Genomic DNA, 19072 nt, shown 5'->3' with positions numbered 1-19072 from the left:
TTGAAGTCTACATACACCTTAGCCAAATACATTTAAACTCAGTTTTCACAATTCCTGACATTTAATCCTAGTACAAATTCCCTGTCTTAGGTCAGTTAGGATCACCACTTTATTTTAAGAATGTGAAATATCAGAATAATAGTAGAGAGAATGATGAAAGAAATAAAAGCTGAAATAAATCACATTCCCAGTGGATCAGAAATTCACATACACTCCTTTAGTATTTGGTAGCATTGCCTTTAAATTGTTTAGCTTGGGTCAAACTTTTTAGGTAGCCTTCCACAAGCTTCACCACAATAATTTTGGAGAATTATGGCTCATTCCTCCTGACAGAGCTGGTGTGACTGGGTCATGTTTGTAGGCCTCCTTGCTCGCACACACTTTTTCAGTTCTGCCCACACATTTTCTATAGGATTGAGGTCAGGGCTTTGTGATGGCCACTCCAATACCTTGACTTTGTTGTCCTTAAGCCATTTTGCCACAACTTTGGAAGTATGCTTGGGGTCCTCCCCCTTTTTACTCCAAACATAACAATGGCCATTATGGTCAAACAGTTCTAATTTTGTTTCATCAGACCAGAGGACATTTCTCCAAAAAGTACGATCTTTGTCCCCATGTGCAGTTGCAAACCGTAGTCTGGCTTTTTTATGGCGGTTTTGGAGCAGTGGCTTCTTCCTTGATAAGCGGCCTTTCAGGTTATGTCGAGATAGGACTCGTTTTACTGTGGATATAGATACTTTTGTACCTGTTTCCTCCAGAATCGTCACAAGGTCCATTGCTGTTGTTCTAGGATTGATTTGCACTTTTCGCACCAAAGTACGTCCATCTCTAGGAGACAGAATGTGTCTCCTTCCTGAGAGGTATGACGGCTGAGTGGTCCCATGGTGTTTATACTTGCATACTATTGTTTGTACAGATGAACATGGTACCTTCAGGCGTTTGGAAATTGCTCCCAAGGATGAACCAGACTTGTGAAGGTCTACAAATCTTTTTCTGAGGACTTGGATGATTTCTTTTGATTTTCCCATGATGTCAAGCAAAGAGGCACTGAGTTTGAAGGTAGGCCGTGAAATACATCCACAGATATGCCTCCAATTGACTCAAATGATGTCAATTAGCCTATCAAAAGCTTCTAAAGCCATGACATAATTTTCTGGAATTTTCCAAGCTGTTTAAAGGCACAGTCAACTTAAGAGTATGTAAACTTCTGACCCACTGGAATTGTGATACAGTGCATTATATGTGCAAAAATCTCTAAACAATTGTTGGGAAAATTATTTGTGTTATGCACAGAGTAGATGTCCTAACCAACTTGCCAACTATAGTTTGTAACAAGAAATTTGTGGAGTGGTTGAAAAACAAGTTTTATTGACTCCAACCTAAGTGTATGTAAACTTCCGACTTCAACTGTATGTGAGAATGCTTTTCATTGACTACAGTTTAGCGATCAACACCATAGTACCCACTAAGCTCTTCCAACTGGATCCTGGACTTCCCGATGGGCCGCCTCCAGGTGGTGAGAGCAGGCAACAACACATTCGCCATGCTGATCTTTAATACAGGGTCCCCTCAGGGGTGCGTGCTTAATTCCTCCTGTACTCCCTGTTTACCCGCAACTGCTTAGGTCGTGCACGACCTAAGTTCGTTAACGACACAACGGTGGTAGGCCTGATCACTTACAAGAATGTGACAGCCTATAGGGAGGAGGTCAGATACGCAGGAGTTTGGTGGCAGGACAACAACCTTTCCCTGAACGTTAGCAAGACAAAAGGAGCTGACTGTGGAAATGGAGGGCCGAACACGCACCCATTCATATCAATGGGGCTGTAGCGGAGCGGATCAAGAGCTTCAAGTTCCTCGGTGTCCACATCACTATGGACCTAACATGGTCCAAACATACCAACACAGTCGTGAAGAGGGCAGGACAACACCTTTTCATTCTCAGGAGGCTGAAAAGATACCGAAGCGGTACCGGAACGTCAAGTCTGGGACATAAGGGCTCCTGAACAGGTTCTACCCCCAAGCAGTAAGATTGCTTAACAGTTAATCAAATGGCTACTCTGACTATTTTCATTGACCCCCTTTTTATTTGCACTGACTGTCTTGCACCGGCTCTATGCACACTCACTGGACTCTACCCAGACACTCACACATACTACACTGACACTCCAACACACACACACACACGCATGCATATTGACGCTACACACACCCTCACATAGACACTTTTAAAATGTTCACATACACTGTGACTACTCTGTTATCTATCCTGATTGCCCAGTCACTTTTACCCCTACCTACATGTATATATTACATCAATTACCTCATACCCCTGCACATTGACTCAGTGCCGGTACTCCTTGAAAAAAATGGCACCGGAGAAGAAGGCTGACGTTTTACATGTCCCCAAACGATTGTGTTTTTTGTTCGTTTATTTGCGTTGTTTGTAACTTATTTGTACATAATGTTGCCGCTACCATCTCTTATGACCGAAAATAACTTCTGGACATCAGGACTACAATTACTTACCACGGACTGGCAGAATATTTCAGCCCGAAGCGAATGATATACTGCTTTCTCGAGAACAGGCCAAGATCCCTGTGATTTGCATGAAGATGAGGCTGAGAAAAAGGGGCCAGAGGGTGGGCTGCCTTCTGAGAATTCGTAAGCGATCAAATTCTAATAATTTTTGTACCTTTATTTAACTAGGCAAGTCAGTTAAGAACACATTCTTATTTTCAATGACGGCCTAGGAAAAGTGGGTTAACTGCCTTGTTCAGGGGCAGAAGACAGATTTTCACCTTGTCAGCTCTGGAAATCGACCTTGCAACCTTTCGGTTACTAGTCCAACGTTCTAAACCCCCACTTCCTTCCATTCTGCTAGCAAACGTGCAATCTTTGGAAAATAAAATTGATGACCTACGCGGAAGATTAAACTACCAACAGGACATTCAAAACGGTAATATCTTATGCTTCACGGAGTCTTGGCTGAACAACGACACTATCAAATACAGCTGGCTGGTTATACGCTGTACTGGCAGGATGGACACTGCCCTGTGTAGGGTGCCGTCTCTCGGATGGGACGTTAAACGGGTGTCCTGACTCTCTGAGGTCATTAAAGATCCCATGGCACTTATCGTAAGAGTAGGGGTGTTAACCCCGGTGTCCTGGCTAAATTCCCAATCTGACCCTCAAACCATCACGGTCACCTAATAATCCCCAGTTTACAATTGGCTCATTCATCCCCTTCCTCTCCCCTGTAACTATTCCCCAGGTCGTTGCTGTAAATGAGAATGTGTTCTCAGTCAACTTACCTGGTAAAATAACGGATAAATAAATAAATAAATAAAACTGGCAGGATAGAACAGTGGCGTCTGGTAAGACAAGGGGCGGCGGACTACGTATTTCTGTAAATAACAGCTGGTGCACGAAATCTAAGGAAGTCTCGAGCTATTGCTTGCCTGATAGTGTGGTCTACAGCTTATCATGAGATACTCTATCTACCTAGAGAGTTTTCATCTGTATTGTTTGTAGCTGTTTACATACCACCCCAGACTGAGGCTGGCACTAATACAGGCAACATCCGCACTAAAGCTAAAGGCTAGAGCTGCCGCTTTCAAGGAACAGGACTCTAACCCGGAAGCTTATAAGAAATCCCACTATGCCCTCCGACGAACCATCAAACAGGCAAAGCGTCAATACAGGACTAATCTCTAATCGTACTACACCGGCTCTGACGCTTGTTGGATATGGCAGGGCTTGCAAACCATTACAGACTACAAAAGGAAGTACAGCCGAGAGCTGCCCAGTGACAAAAGCCTACCAAACGAGCTAAACTACTTCTATGCTCACTTCGAGGCAAATAACACTGAAACATGCATGAGAGCACCAGCTGTTCCGGAAGACTGTGTGATCACGCCATCCGCAGTCTATGTGAGTAAGACCTTTAAACATGTCAACATTTACAAGGCCGTAGGGTCAGATGGATAACCAGGACGTGTACTGCCAGCATGTGTTGACCAACTGGCAAGTGTCTTCACTGACATTTTCAACCTCTCCCTGTCCGAGTCTGTAATACCAACATGTTTTAAGCAGACCACCGTAGTGCCTGTGCCCAAGAACACTAAGGTAACCTGCCTAAATGACTACCGACCCATAGCACTCACGTCTGTAGCCATGAAGTGATTTGAAGGGCTGGTCATGGTTCACATCAACACCATTATCCCAGACACCCTATACCCACTCCAATTTGCATACCGCCCAAACAGATCCACAATCTCTATTGCACTCCACACTGCCCTTTCCCACCTGGACAAAAGGAACACCTATGTGAGAATGCTATTAATTGACTACAGCTCAGCAATCAACACCATAGCGCCCTCAAAGCTCATCAATAAGCTAAGGACCCTGGGACTAAACACCTCCCTCTGCAACTGGATCCTAGACTTCCTGACGGGCCGCCCCCAGATGGTAAGGGTAGGTAACAACACATCCGCCACGCTGATCCTCAACACAGGGGCCCCTCAGGGTTGGTGCTCAGTCCCTTCCTGTACTCTCTGTTCACTCATGACTGCACGGCCAGGCACGACTCCAAAACCATTATTAAGTTTGCATCACTTGCAAAAGCGAGAGGGGTAGCAATCCTGATAAGGAAAAACTTTACTTTTGTTTACTCATCCTCGATTTCAGATCCTAATGGTCGGTATATTATTGTGGCTGGTACACCGAATTCGAAACCAGTAACCTTGGTCAATTTATATGGACCCAACTTCGATGATCCATTATTTTTTCAAAGGGTATTTAAGGACATACCAAATATCTCGGATACAAGTGTTATTGTTGGAGGGGACTTTAACTGTACATTAGATCCTCTTTTAGATAAACAGCTATCAAGGTCACTTCAACAATCAAATGCCAGTGTTTGTCTAAATACATTGATGACAAACCTTAACATTGTCGATATTTGGAGACTGACGCACCCAACAGACAGGGATTATACTTTCTTTTCATCAGTTCATAAATCATATTCCAGAATTGACTATTTTTTGTTGGACTCCAAACTAATTTCAGCAGCTGAGTCGGTTACCTATCACCCTATTCTAATTACGGACCACTCTCCTCTGTCCATGGTGCTGAAACTCGACAATATGTCGACAGGTCGGCGACCGTGGCGCTTAGATGCATACCTGCTGAAAGATGAGGCTTTTTGTCAGTATTTGAAGGAGCAGATTGTCTTTTTCCTCTGAACTAACGACACGGGGGATGTTGATGACTCCACCCTTTGGGAATCTCTAAAGGCTGTGATTAGACGTTACATTATTTCTTATACATCAGAGAGGAAGAAACGCGCCAATACTAGGCTGAGAGAAATTGAAAGAGAGTTAGGGGAACAGGAGAACGTTTTTAGGGCGAATTCCTCGTATACAGTCCTTGAGAAGATCACAAAGTTAAAATTAATACAATACCATCCTTTCGAAACGGGTGGGCTCTTTACTTGCTAGCACGCAACAAAGTTATTTTGAACTGGGTGACAAACCACATAAATTATTAGCAAGACAGCTAAGGCATGTACAGGCATCTAGAGCTATTCACACAAAAAAAGACAAGAAGAGTAAAATAGTAACAGATACTCAGAGCTATACCAATCAAAATGCGATGCTACTGAACCACAAACTATGGAACGCTTTCTCGCTGAATGTGAACTTCCTAAACTAGACAGGGGGGCAGCTGCTGCACTCGATGCAGGGATAACTTTAGAGGAAATTAACACAGCGATAGCACAATTTCCAAACAGCAAGGCCCCTGGGCCCGATGGATATGTAATAGAATTCTATAAGAAGTACTGCGCCAGTCTATCTCCACTTATGTTGCGAATGTTTAAACAATCCAAAGAAAATGCCAAACTCCCGCAAACACTGTATGAGGCTACAATAGCACTGATCTTGAAAAAAGATAGAGATTCCATTGAGATGTCATCTTATAGCCCTGTGTCGTTACTCCCCATAGAAAACAAGGTGTTGACAAAGATATTGGCAAACCGATTGAAAACATGTATTTCCGACATCATACACCCTGACCAGACAGGTTATATCTCGGGCCAACATATATATACTACAATTTGAGACGCCTTTTCAACGTAATGTATCACGATCATAAGGTTGAGGCAGTGGTAATAGCTCTTGATGCAGAGAAGGTTGAGGCAGTGGTAATAGCTCTTGATGCAGAGAAGGCGTTTGATCGGATTGAGTGGAAGTATATGATGTCGGTTCTGGAGCACTTCGGGCTTGGAAAGGAATTTATTAAGTGGATACGAATTATTTATGCACACCCAATGGCGTCCGTGGTAACCAATCAAGAAATGTCGCAGTCATTCCGCTTGTTCAAGGGATGCCGACAGGGGTGCCCTATTTCGTCTGCTCCCTTCGCTATTGCCATGGAACCCCTTGCTACTCGCATTCGGGCATGTGCCGATATAGCTTCTGTTAAAATAAAGGACACACAGCACAAAATGTCCCTATATGCAGACGATGTTCTTTTGTTTTTGTCCAAGCCTAAAACTTCTATTCCACTCTTACTTAACTTGATAAACACATTTGGCTCCTTCTCTGGCTACAAGATAAACTGGCAAAAAAGTGAGTTGATGCCAATATCACGGCCTGTGGATATGCAATTTCTGCAATCTACCCCGTTTAGAACAGTGATGGACAAGTTCACAAGCCTTGGCATTGTAGTGACAAGAGACCTTGATCAGCTATTGAAAGCGAATTGGGACATGAAAATATATATAGATTTTTGGAAAAAACTCTGCATATTTCCTTGGTTGGTCGTATAAACGCTATTAAAATGGTTGTCCTACCCAGGTTTCTTTACCTCTTCCAATGTCTACCCAATTTCATACCACAAAGCTATTTTAAGAAACTGGATTCAATAGTAACTAAATTTTTATGGGATAACAAGGCAGCCAGAATTTCAAAGAAGCATTTATGCAAGTACAAGATAGAGAGGGGCTTTGGCCTTCCTCACTTTAAACTGTATTATTGGGCTGCTAATCTGAACATTGTGTCTTTCTGGAGGGAAAGTATACCTGCGATGAGACAGAAGGATATGCCTTCATGGCTTTTGATTGAGCAGGCCTCCTGTCAACGTTCCTCACTCCCTGCACTTGTTAATAGCCCATCACATGCGAAAAAATCCACTTATGACTCTAACCCAGTCATTTGTCATACGCTTAGGATCTAAAAACCAATTAGGTATTTTCTTAACATACCCACTGTATACATTGACAGCCCGATTTGCCTGAATCATGCTTTCCACCCTGCATTGGATGATATGGTGTTTTCACAGTGGAGGGAGAAGGGGCTCACAACAATTGGTAATCTATACATAGATGGTCAGTTAGCTTCATTTCAACAATTACAGGGAAAGTTCAACATGCCAACAACACATTTTTTCAGATACCTCCAAATCAAGAATTTCGTAAGGACACATATCCCACGGTATGGCATGAAGCCAAATAGTCCTACATTAGATAGCTTGATCCTTGTCAAACCCCATTCAAAAGGGTCGGTCTCTAGACTGTATGATGTGCTACAGGCCCACATAGAGGTATCCACAGACACCATTAAAAGGGCTTGGGAACAAGAACTTGGTTCAGAAATCTCAGATGAGGACTGGGTAGAAGCTCTCAGGAATATAAACCACAGTTCAGTGAATGCCAGACACAACCTTGTACAGTTTAAGGTGATACACAGGTTACATTACTCAAAAGTAAAACTGCATAAAATATTCCCGGACACCTTACCAGTGTGAGAGGTGCAAGCAGGATGAGGGGACGTTGACCCACTTATTCTGGACATGTCCTAAGTTACATGTTTACTGGGCTCTCATTTTTGATTACTTATCTAGAGCCTTTGATAGAGTTCTAGCCCCAGACCCATTGATCGCTCTGTTTGGTACAGTTGATGGGAATAACCACGAAGGGAAAGCTGTCTCTCTTTGTACTCTATTAGCCAAAAGGCTCATATTGCAATTTTGGAAATTGGAGACTGTACCTACCTTTGAAATGTGGTTACGGTATTTAGGGAATGTAATACATATGGAAAAGATTCGATACAATACTTCCAATAGAAGTCCAATGTTTTACAAAATATGGCAGCCGATACTGGATAAATGGCCTAGTCCCGCTTCATAACTGGGTTGACGATCTGCTGCTACTCTGTGCTGTACTCCACTCAATATTTATTTTTGGCTTAACCACACTGCTTGTAATGACTATATGCTGTCTTCTTATACATGTACCACTTAATAGGATTTTGTTTTATTTTGTGTATGTGTGAGTTAAGTTTTGTCCTCTAAATTGTCCATCCCATTCAACAGTACAATGAATGTCATTGTTAGTATTGCTGTCTTTTTTATTAGATTTTTTTATTGGAAAAGAATAAAATAAAAAAATTTAATATAAGTTTGCATCACTGCCTGGTATGGCAACTGCTCGGCCTCTGACCGCAAGGCACTACAGAGGGTAGTGCGAACGGCCCAGTACATCACTGGAGCCAAGCTTCCTGCCATCCAGGACCTCTATACCAGGCGGTGTCAGAGGAAGGCCCTAAAAATTGTCAAAGACTCCAGCCACCCTAGTCATAGACTGTTCTCTCTGCTACCGCACGGCAAACGGTACCGGAGCTCCAAGTTTAACCACTAACATTGAGTGGCTGCTGCCACTCAACTCCAGCCACTTTAATAATGGGAATTGATGGGAAATTATGTAAAATATATCACTAGCCACTTTAAAACAATGCTACCTAATATAATGTTTACATACCCTACATTATTAATCTCATATGTATACGTATATACTGTACTCTATATCATCTACTGCATCTTTATGTAATACATGTATCACTAGCCACTTTAACTATGCCACTTTGTTTACATACTCATCTCATATGTATATACTGTACTCAATACGATCTACTGTATCTTGCCTATGCCGCTCTGTACCATCACTCATTCATATATCTTTATGTACATATTCTTTATCCCCTTACACTTGTGTGTATAAGACAGTAGTTTTGGAATTGTTAGTTAGATTACTTGTTGGTTATTACTGCATTGTCGGAACTAGAAGCACAAGCATTTCGCTACACTCGCATCAACATCTGCTAACCATGTGTATGTGACAAATAAGATTTGATTTGAAGTCTACGTCCAAGAGGCTTCTAAACAGCTTCTACCCCCAAGCCACAAGGCTCCTGAACATCTAATCAAATGGCTACGCAGACTATTTGCATTGCCCTCCCCCCTCTTTTACACCACTGCTACTCTCAGTTGTTATCATCTATGTATAGTCACTTGAATAACTCTACCTACATGTACATATTACCTCAACTAACCGGTGCCACCACACATTGACTCTGTACCGGTACCCCCCTGTATATAGTCTCGCTATTGTTATTTTACTGCTGCCCTTTAATTACTTGTTACATTTATTTCTTATTCTTATCCGTATTTTTTAAAACTGCATTGTTGGTTAGGGGCTCGTTAGTAAGCATTTCACTGTAAGGTCTACTACACCTGTTGTATTTGGCGCATGTGACTAATAAAATTTGATTTGTATATAGTCTGATTATTTTATTGTGTTACCATTTCCTATTAACATTTTAGCAAATGTGTCTTACTTTTTAACTCGGTTTGGAAATAGCTCATAAATAAGCATTTCATAGTCTACACCTGTAATATTCAGCGCATGTGACAAATAACATTTTATTTGATTAATTAGCTGCTTTAATAACGTGGAACAGTATCCTGGCAGTTGTAATTTCATAGGCCGAGTGACAACTGTAAGTACAATAAAATGGGGTGACCCTGCTGGGAGATTAACAGTACCCGTCGTCACCTGATATTACAATGCTGGTTCCCCCCCGCTCTGAGCCGGGGGGGGGGGGGGGGGGGGGGGTCGAAGGGCAGGAGGATGACCTCCACTCGTGGCACTGCCACCATGTATAAAGGCTTGTGTTCTGTTATAGCTTAACAGTTACCACCATACAAGACTAACCACCACCAAACAAGGGGCTATATAGCTCTATAATGACAGAGCCCCAGTAATACACACGGTAAGAGAGGCAGTAAAAAAATGCTGGAAAGCTAAATGTGCTCCATTCTGGAGGCCCATATCGCAGGTCAGGCTAACCACAACAGCAGCAGGTGTGAATAACTGGAATTATGACCCAAATCTGATGGGCTACTGCTGGCTCTTTCTAGATCCACAGGGTTATCAAGGATCACCTAGAGCAGACATACCTAGTCTCTTCTGAACACAATTCATTGAAATATAGTTAAGTTGGTTGACACCTTCCTTCCTAGTCTAATGGACACTAAAAAAGTACATCAGGGGGCCTTCTGAGTGGTGCAGGGGTCTAAGGCACTGCATTGCAGTGTTGCGGCATCACTACAGGTTCGATCCCAGGCTGTGTCACAACCGGCCGTGACCGGGGGTCCCATAGAGCGGCACACAATTGGCCCAGCATCATCCGGGTTAGGGGAGGGTTTGGCCAGGGGGGTTTACTTGGCTCATCAAGCTCTAGCGACTCCTTGTGGCGGGCCGGGCACCTGCAGGCTGACTCAGTCGTCAGTTTAACCTTGAGTGTAGGGGGCCGGATGAAAAACGTACCCAAATGAAACTGCCTATTTCTCAGGCCCAGAATATGCATATAATTGTCAGATTAGGATAGAAAACACTCCAAAGTTTCCAAAACTGTCAAAATATTGTCTGTGAGTATAACAGAACTGATATTGCAGGCGGAAACCTGAGGAAAATCCGACCTGGAAGTGCCTAAGAGAAACGAATCTCCCTGTTCCATTGCATGCCTATCCTCCATTTAAAGGGATATCAACCAGATTCCTTTCCCTATGGCTTCCACATGGTGTGAACAGTCTTTAGACATAGTTTCGGTCTTTTATTTTGAAAAATGAGCGAGAAAGATCACATCGCATCATTGGATGGCTGGGTGCCAGCAGCGTTTTGCATGCGCCAACAGAGTGGAGCAGACATTTTCTTTCTCTCTCCTATTGAAGAAGCTACAGTCCAGTTGAAATATTATCGATATATTGTAAAAACAGGATTGATTATAAAAAACGTTTGACATGTTTCTACGAACTTTACGGATACTCTTTGGAATTTTCGTCTGCCCCGTCGTGACCGCTCGAGCCTGTGGATTTCTGAACATAACGCGCCAACCAAATGGAGGTATTTTGGATATAAAAATAATCTTTATGGAACAAAAGGAACATTTATTGTGTAACTGGGAGTGCAAACATCCGAAGATCAAATCAAATTTTATTTGTCACATGGTTAGCAGATGTTAGTGCGAGTGTAGCGAAATGCTTGTGCTTCTAGTTCCGACAATGCAGGAATAACCAACAAGTAATCTAGCTAACAATTCCAAAACTACAACCTTATGGACACAAGTGTAAGGGGAGAAAGAATATGTACATAAAGATATATGAATGAGTGATGGTACAGAGCGGCATAGGCAAGATACAGTAGATGGTATTGAGTGCAGTATATACATATGAGATGAGTATGTAAACAAAGTGGCATAGTTAATACATGTATTACATAAGGATGCAGTAGATGATAGAGTACAGTATATACGTATACATATGAGATGAATAATGTAGGGTATGTAAACATTATATTAGGTAGCATTGTTTAAAGTGGCTAGTGATATATTTTACATCATTTCCCATCAATTCCCATTATTAAAGTGGCTGGAGTTGAGTCAGTGTGTTGGCAGCAGCCACTCAATGTTAGTGGTGGCTGTTTAACAGTCTGATGGCCTTGAGATAGAAGCTGTTTTTCAGTCTCTCGGTCCCAGCTTTGATGCACCTGTACTGACCTCGCCTTCTGGATGATAGCGGGGTGAACAGGCAGTGGCTCGGGTGGTTGCTGTCCTTGATGATCTTTAAGGCCTTCCTGTGACATCGGGTGGTGTAGGTGTCCTGGAGGGCAGGTAGTTTGCCCCCGGTGATGCGTTGTGCAGACCTCATTACCCTCTGGAGAGCCTTACGGTTGTGGGCGGAGCAGTTGCCGTACCAGGCGGTGATACAGCCCGACAGGATGCTCTCGATTGTGCATCTGTAGAAGTTTGTGAGTGCTTTTGGTGACAAGCCGAATTTCTTCAGCCTCCTGAGGTTGAAGAGGCGCTGCTGCACGATGCTGTCTGTGTGGGTGGACCAATTCAGTTTGTCTGTGATGTGTACGCCGAGGAACTTAAAACTTACTACCCTCTCCACTACTGTTCCATTGATGTGGATAGGGGGGGTGTTCCCTCTGCTGTTTCCTGAAGTCCACAATCATCTCCTTAGTTTTGTTGACGTTGAGTGTGAGGTTATTTTCCTGACACCACACTCCGAGGGCCCTCACCTCCTCCCTGTAGGCAGTCTCGTCGTTGTTGGTAATCAAGCCTACCACTGTTGTGTCGTCCGCAAACTTGATGATTGAGTTGGAGGCGTGCGTGGCCACGCAGTCGTGGGTGAACAGGGAGTACAGGAGAGGGCTCAGAACGCACCCTTGTGGGGCCCCAGTGTTGAGGATCAGCGGGGTGGAGATGTTGTTGCCTACCCTCACCACCTGGGGGCGGCCCGTCAGGAAGTCCAGTACCCAGTACCCAGGGTCTCGAGCTTGATGACGAGCTTGGAGGGCACTATGGTGTTAAATGCCGAGCTGTAGTCGATGAACAGCATTCTCACATAGGTATTCCTCTTGTCCAGATGGGTTAGGGCAGTGTGCAGTGTGGTTGAGATTGCATCGTCTGTGGACCTATTTGGGCGGTAAGCAAATTGGAGTGCGTATAGGGTGTCAGGTAGGGTGGAGGTGATATGGTCCTTGACTAGTCTCTCAAAGCACTTCATGATGACGGAAGTGAGTGCTACGGGGCGGTAGTCGTTTAGTTCAGTTACCTTAGCTTTCTTGGGAACAGGAACAATGGTGGCCCTCTTGAAGCATGTGGGAACAACAGACTGGGATAGGGATTGATTGAATATGTCCGTAAACACACCAGCCAGCTGGTCTGCGCATGCTCTGAGGGCGCGGCTGGGGATGCCGTCTGGGCCTGCAGCCTTGCAAGGGTTGACACGTTTAAATGTTTTCCTCACGTCGGCTGCAGTGAAGGAGAGTCCGCATGTTTTAGTTGCGGGCAGTGTCAGTGGCACTGTATTGTCCTCAAAGCGGGCAAAAAAGTTATTTAGTCTGCCTGGGAGCAAGACATCCTGGTCCGTGACAGTGCTGGTTTTCTTTTTGTAATCTGTGATTGACTGTAGACCCTGCCACATACCTCGTGTCTGAGCCGTTGAATTGAGATTCTACTTTGTCTCTATACTGATGCTTAGCTTGTTTGATTGCCTTGCGGAGGGAATAGTTACACTGTTTGTATTCGGTCATGTTTCCAGTCACCTTGCCCTGATTAAAAGCAGTGGTTCGCGCTTTCAGTTTCACGCGAATGCTGCCATCAATCCACGGTTTCTGGTTTGGGAATGTTTTAATCGTTGCTATGGGAACGACATCTTCAACGCACGTTCTAATGAACTCGCACACCGAATCAGCGTATTCGTCAATGTTGTCGTCTGACGCAATACGGAACATATCCCAGTCCACGTGATGGAAGCAGTCTTGGTGTGGAATCAGATTGGTCGGACCAGCGTTGAACAGACCTCAGAAACTAAAACAAGAAGCTCCCGTGCTGTCTGTAGGCAGGGATCAACAAAATGGAGTCGTGGTCAGCTTTTCCGAAAGGAGGGCGGGGCAGGGCCTTATATGCGTTGCGGAAGTTGGAATAGCAATGATCCAAGGTTTTTCCCGCCCTGGTTGCGCAATCGATATGCTGATAAAATTTAGGGAGTCTTGTTTTCAGATTAGCCTTGTTAAAATCCCCAGTTACAATGAATGCAGCCTCCGGATATATGGATTCCAGTTTGCAAAGAGTCAAATAAAGTTCGTTCAGAGCCATCGATGTGTCTGCTTGGGGGGGGAATATATACGCCTGTGATTATAATCGAAGAGAATTCCCTTGGTAGATAATGCGGTCTACATTTGATTGTGAGGAATTCTAAATCAGGTGAACAGAAGGACTTGAGTTCCTGTATGTTGTTTTGGCCACACCACGTCCCGTTAACCATAAAGCATACGTCTCCGGAGTCTGACCAGAAGACCGCTTCGTTTTCCCCTTTTTCGAAGTCGTTTTTTGGGTCGCCGGCTGGGATCCATTCCGTTGTCCTGGGTGAAAGGCAGAACACAGGGTCCGCTTATATTCTTGGTCGTAATGATGGTGAGTTGACGCTGCTCTTATGTTCAGTAGTTCTTCTCGACTGTATGTAATGAAACCTAAGATGACCTGGGGTACCAATGTAAGAAATAACACGTAAAAAAACAAAAAACTGCATAGTTTCCTAGGAACGCGAAGCGAGGCGGCCATCTCTGTCGGCACTGGAAGTAAAGGTAAGCGATTCATTTTATTTATTTTCTGACTTGTGTGACCAATCTACTTTGCTGCTAGCTGTTTGCAATGTTTTGTCTGCTGAGAGAGATGTCCTAACATAAACGCTTGGTATGCTTTCGTCGAAAAGCTTTTTTGAAATCTGACATGCCAGGTGGATTAACAACAAGCTAAGCTGTTTACAACAAGCTAAGCTCATGAAAATTTAATATTTTTAGTAATTTTATTTGAACTTGGCGCTCTGCAATTCAGTGGATGATCCCGCTAAAGGGATGGGTGCATCAAGAAGTTAACTGTGTTTCCTCCAACACATTGGTGCAGCTGGCTTCCGGGTTAAGCAAGCGGGTGTTAAGAAGCGCGGTTTGGCAGGTCATGTTTCGGAGGACGTACGACTCGACCGTTGTCTCTCCCGAGCCAGTTGTGGAGTTGCAGTGATGAGACAAGATCGTAATTGGATGGCAATTGGATATCATGAAATTGGCGAGAAGCAGGGGGTACAATTTCAATAAAACACTCTTGAAAAAAAAAAAAGGTAAAAAAAAAAAGGTAAAGTCCCTCAAATTATTATTATTCCCTCAAATGAGCAAATTTTAGGTCTTGTGAGCGGAAACATGTACGTTGAGACAACCTTTTGCAACTTCCGGGGCACGTTTACAGTGAACACTGAGGCTGTACCCTTACAATTTTAAACAGTAGCCAGTTGGCTATTTGACCATTATGCAGGCCTACCAACAAAATCAATGGAGCAAATCCCATATTATTTTCACATGGAAAAAGCTTTTGATTTCTATGATATAGCTGTGGTGTTCAATGCAGGCCAACATTGCACAAATCAGCTTTTTTCCATCTACGTAACATTGCAAAAATCAGAAACTTTCTGTCCAAAAATGATGCAGAAAAATTAATCCATGCTTTTGTCACTTCTAGGTTAGACTACTGCAATGCTCTACTTTCCGGCTACCCGGATAAAGCACTAAATTAACTTCAGTTAGTGCTAAATACGGCTGCTAGAATCCTGACTAGAACTAACAAATTTGATCATATCACTCCAGTGCTAGCCTCCCTACACTGGCTTCCTGTCAAGGCAAGGGCTGATTTCAAGGTTTCACTGCTAACCTACAAAGCATTACATGGGCTTGCTCCTACCCATCTCTCTGATTTGGTCCTGCCGTACATACCTACACGTACGCTACAGTCACAAGACGCAGGCCTCCTAATTGTCCCTAGAATTTCTAAGCAAACAGCTGGAGGCAGGGCTTTCTCCTATAGAGCTCCATTTTTATGGAATGGTCTGCCTACCCATGTAAGAGACGCAAACTCGGTCTCAACCTTTAAGTCTTTACTGAAGACTCATCTCTTCAGTGGGGCATATGATTGAGTGTAGTCTGGCCTAGGAGTGGGAAGGTGAACGGAAAGGCTCTGGAGCAACGAACCGCCCTTGCTGTCTCTGCCTGGCCGGTTCCCCTCTTTCCACTGGGATTCTCTAACCCTATTACAGGGGCTGAGTCACTGGCTTACTGGGGCTCTTTCATACCGTCCCTAGGAGGGGTGCGTCACTTGAGTGGGTTGAGTCACTGATATGATCTTCCTGTCTGGGTTGGCGCCCCCCCCTGGGGTTGTGCCGTGGCAGAGATCTTTGTGGGCTATACTCGGCCTTGTCTCAGGATGGTAAGTTGGTGGTTGAAGATAACCCTCTAGTGGTGTGGGGGCTGTGCTTTGGCAAAGTGGGTGGGGTTATATCCTTCCTGTTTGGCCCTGTCCGGGGGTGTCCTCGGATGGGGCCACAGTGTCTCCTGACCCCTCCTGTCTCAGCCTCCAGTATTTATGCTGCAGTAGTTTATGTGTCATGGGGCTAGGGTCAGTTTGTTATATCTGGAGTACTTCTCCTGTCCTATTCGGTGTCCTGTGTGAATTTAAGTGTGCTCTCTCTAATTCTCTCTTTCTCTCTCTCGGAGGACCTGAGCCCTAAGACCATGCCTCAGGACTACCTGACATGACGACTCCTTGCTGTCCCCAGTCCACCTGGCCGTGCTGCTGCTCCAGTTTCAACTGTTCTGCCTTATTATTATTGGACCATGCTGGTCATTTATGAACATTTTAACATCTTGGCCATGTTCTGTTATAATCTCCACCCGGCACAGCCAGAAGAGGACTGGCCACCCCACATAGCCTGGTTCCTCTCTAGGTTTCTTCCTAGGTTTTGGCCTTTCTAGGGAGTTTTTCCTAGCCACCGTGCTTCTACACCTGCATTGCTTGCTGTTTGGGGTTTTAGGCTGGGTTTCTGTACAGCACTTTGAGATATCAGCTGATGTACGAAGGGCTATATAAATAAATTTGATTTGCACAAGACTTTTAAAAACGGTTTTACATTATGAAGGGCCAGACATTAATTTATGATTTTTTACTTAGTCTGTAACGCCATGGGCCAAATAGATGACTGAAAACTGCTAAGGTGTTTTATGATGCAAGAAACCACTTCGCTGCATTTCTGGAGGAGGTGCTCGGCCGCACAAGTGTGCAGCTTAGAGGGCACATTGGTCAAGACTGTGACATACCTTCCACCATGAGCATGGGCTCCTTCCCTCCCCCATGAGCGAGCATCTCCCTACGGTAGCGCTCTCCCATGTCCCTGGGGGAGAGAGAGGAAAGATAAGATTACAGTCACATGCATTCTCCTCCAGCAGCTCCTCTTCCCTACCCTGAGCAAAGTCTCAGCTCTCCCCTCACAGGGCTGATGATAGGAAACAGAGGTTCAAACAACCACAGGTGGAACATAAACAATGTCAAAGGAAAAGGAGAAAAAAGGACTGCGGGGCTCAAATCTCTGAGGTGAATCTCTAAACAAAGCCTCTGTGAAGTCAAAGTCAGAGCAGAACTGATAGGGAGGACTGTGGGGCTGTATAATGTGGACGCTGGTGGCTCTAACTGGATTACTGTACCACACCTGCCAAGCTGGTGTGGATTTCATATTAATGTCATGTTCAATGTCAAGCTGAGAGACTTAACACTACTCAGGGAAGGTTGCTTGTCAGAGAGCATTTGCCTCGGTCTTCTTGGAAATGCAAACAAGTTTATACCTTGCAGTCAAATGTACTGTAACTTTCAGTGATATAACAACAGACACACTGAATACCACCCTGCATACCACTGCTGGCTTGCTTCTGAAGCTAAGCAGGGTTGGTCTTGGTCAGTCCCTGGATGGGAGACCAGATGCTGCTGGAAGTGGTGTGATTGACACTGCCCTGAGTAGGGTGCTGTCTTTCATATGGGACGTTAAACGGGTGTCCTGACTCTCTGAGATCATTTAAGATTTGGCCCTCAAACCATCACGGTCACCTAATAATCCCCAGTTTACAATTGGCTCATTATTCCCCAGGTCGTTGCTGCAAATGAGAATTTGTTCTCAGTCAACTTACCTGGTCAAATAAATAAAACTGTACTATCATTGAATGTAGCATAAACAGTTCCCGGTGTGTGATTGCACATGGCAAAAAATCTTAAGGAACACACAAAAATACATCACCAAATGGTCCTGGTATATTTTGACATTAATAAAGTCATGTTTCTTCCGTAGGGACCCTGCATTTAGTCACACCTATAAAAGTTAAGTATGTGCAGCAGACAACCATGTCTTGATATTGTGTATATTTCCTGATGAAGAGTTTATGTGAGGACACGCTGAATGGCTCACAGGCTCACCTGTTTAAAGGATCCTGAACAAAACACTGTTTCCACACCATGGAGGCCACAGCGCGGGACATGAGATAGGAGTAGTACTTGGCCCCGTAGCCAATGAGGTGGCTGAATCTCAGCTGCCATGCCTGCGAAAGAAAAAAAAGCATTTCACAAGATCACAACATCATTAACACCATACCCAATAAATAACCCAAATTAAACTGGCTTTCAACAGGTTCCACTGAATACCATGATTTCAGAAAGACCACCACTGTATGTATACTGACAAATAAACATTTTATCTCACATAAAAAAACAATAACAAAAACAGACAGATTGAATGCAATTAAAATAGCTTACGCATGGCGGCAGATAGCCTAGTGGTTAGAGAGTTGGACTAGTAACCGGAAGGTTGCAAGATCAAATCCCTGAGCTGACAAGGTAAAAATCAGTCGTTCTGCCCGAACAAGGCAGTTAACCCACTGTTCCTAGGCCGTCATTGTAAATAAGAATTTGTTCTTAACTGACTAGCCTAGTTAAATAAAAGTACCAAAAAATGTTTTTTTTTTTTAGTTTCGTTTGGAGAGAAAGGCTAATTCAGCTTTGAAGGCTTAACTGTTCCCGCTCATAAAGGTTGCTAAAGGAAAGGAAAAGACAAGCAGAGACATTCTTCTGTCATCATCTACTTCCCCCTCAGGAAAATACCCAATATTATTTGGGCCATTAAAGACAGTCTATTGTTCTAGTTACTGTCTGGTCACTGTTTTTTCTGCTTCAATATTTATGCTAATGTTCAATTGGCCCATGATTAAGTCAAATATGGACTTTGATTTAACTGTATACATTTTACTTTAAACCTTTTACTTTGCTTTTAAAAGGAACAAAACATGGAAATTCCTAAATGG

General features: G+C 43.8%; 1 protein-coding gene across 1 annotated transcript in view; it reads right to left on the bottom strand.

Moving 5' to 3' along the window:
* LOC109905782 (mitochondrial intermediate peptidase) overlaps window positions 1–19072 on the bottom strand; it is a 47842-nt gene that overhangs the window by 13309 nt on the left and 15461 nt on the right. The window contains exons 17-18 of the mRNA XM_020503378.2: window positions 18192–18313; window positions 17048–17121 (exon numbers count right to left, since the gene is read on the bottom strand). Of these exons, the coding sequence (XP_020358967.1) occupies window positions 17048–17121; window positions 18192–18313 (196 nt within the window). The remainder of the gene's footprint in view (window positions 1–17047; window positions 17122–18191; window positions 18314–19072) is intronic.

This window comes from Oncorhynchus kisutch, linkage group LG15 (genome assembly GCF_002021735.2).
Source record: "Oncorhynchus kisutch isolate 150728-3 linkage group LG15, Okis_V2, whole genome shotgun sequence".
Lineage (NCBI taxonomy): Eukaryota > Metazoa > Chordata > Actinopteri > Salmoniformes > Salmonidae > Oncorhynchus > Oncorhynchus kisutch.
The sequence above is the reverse complement of the archived record's forward strand: the minus strand, read 5'-3'. Positions and strand labels throughout refer to the sequence as shown.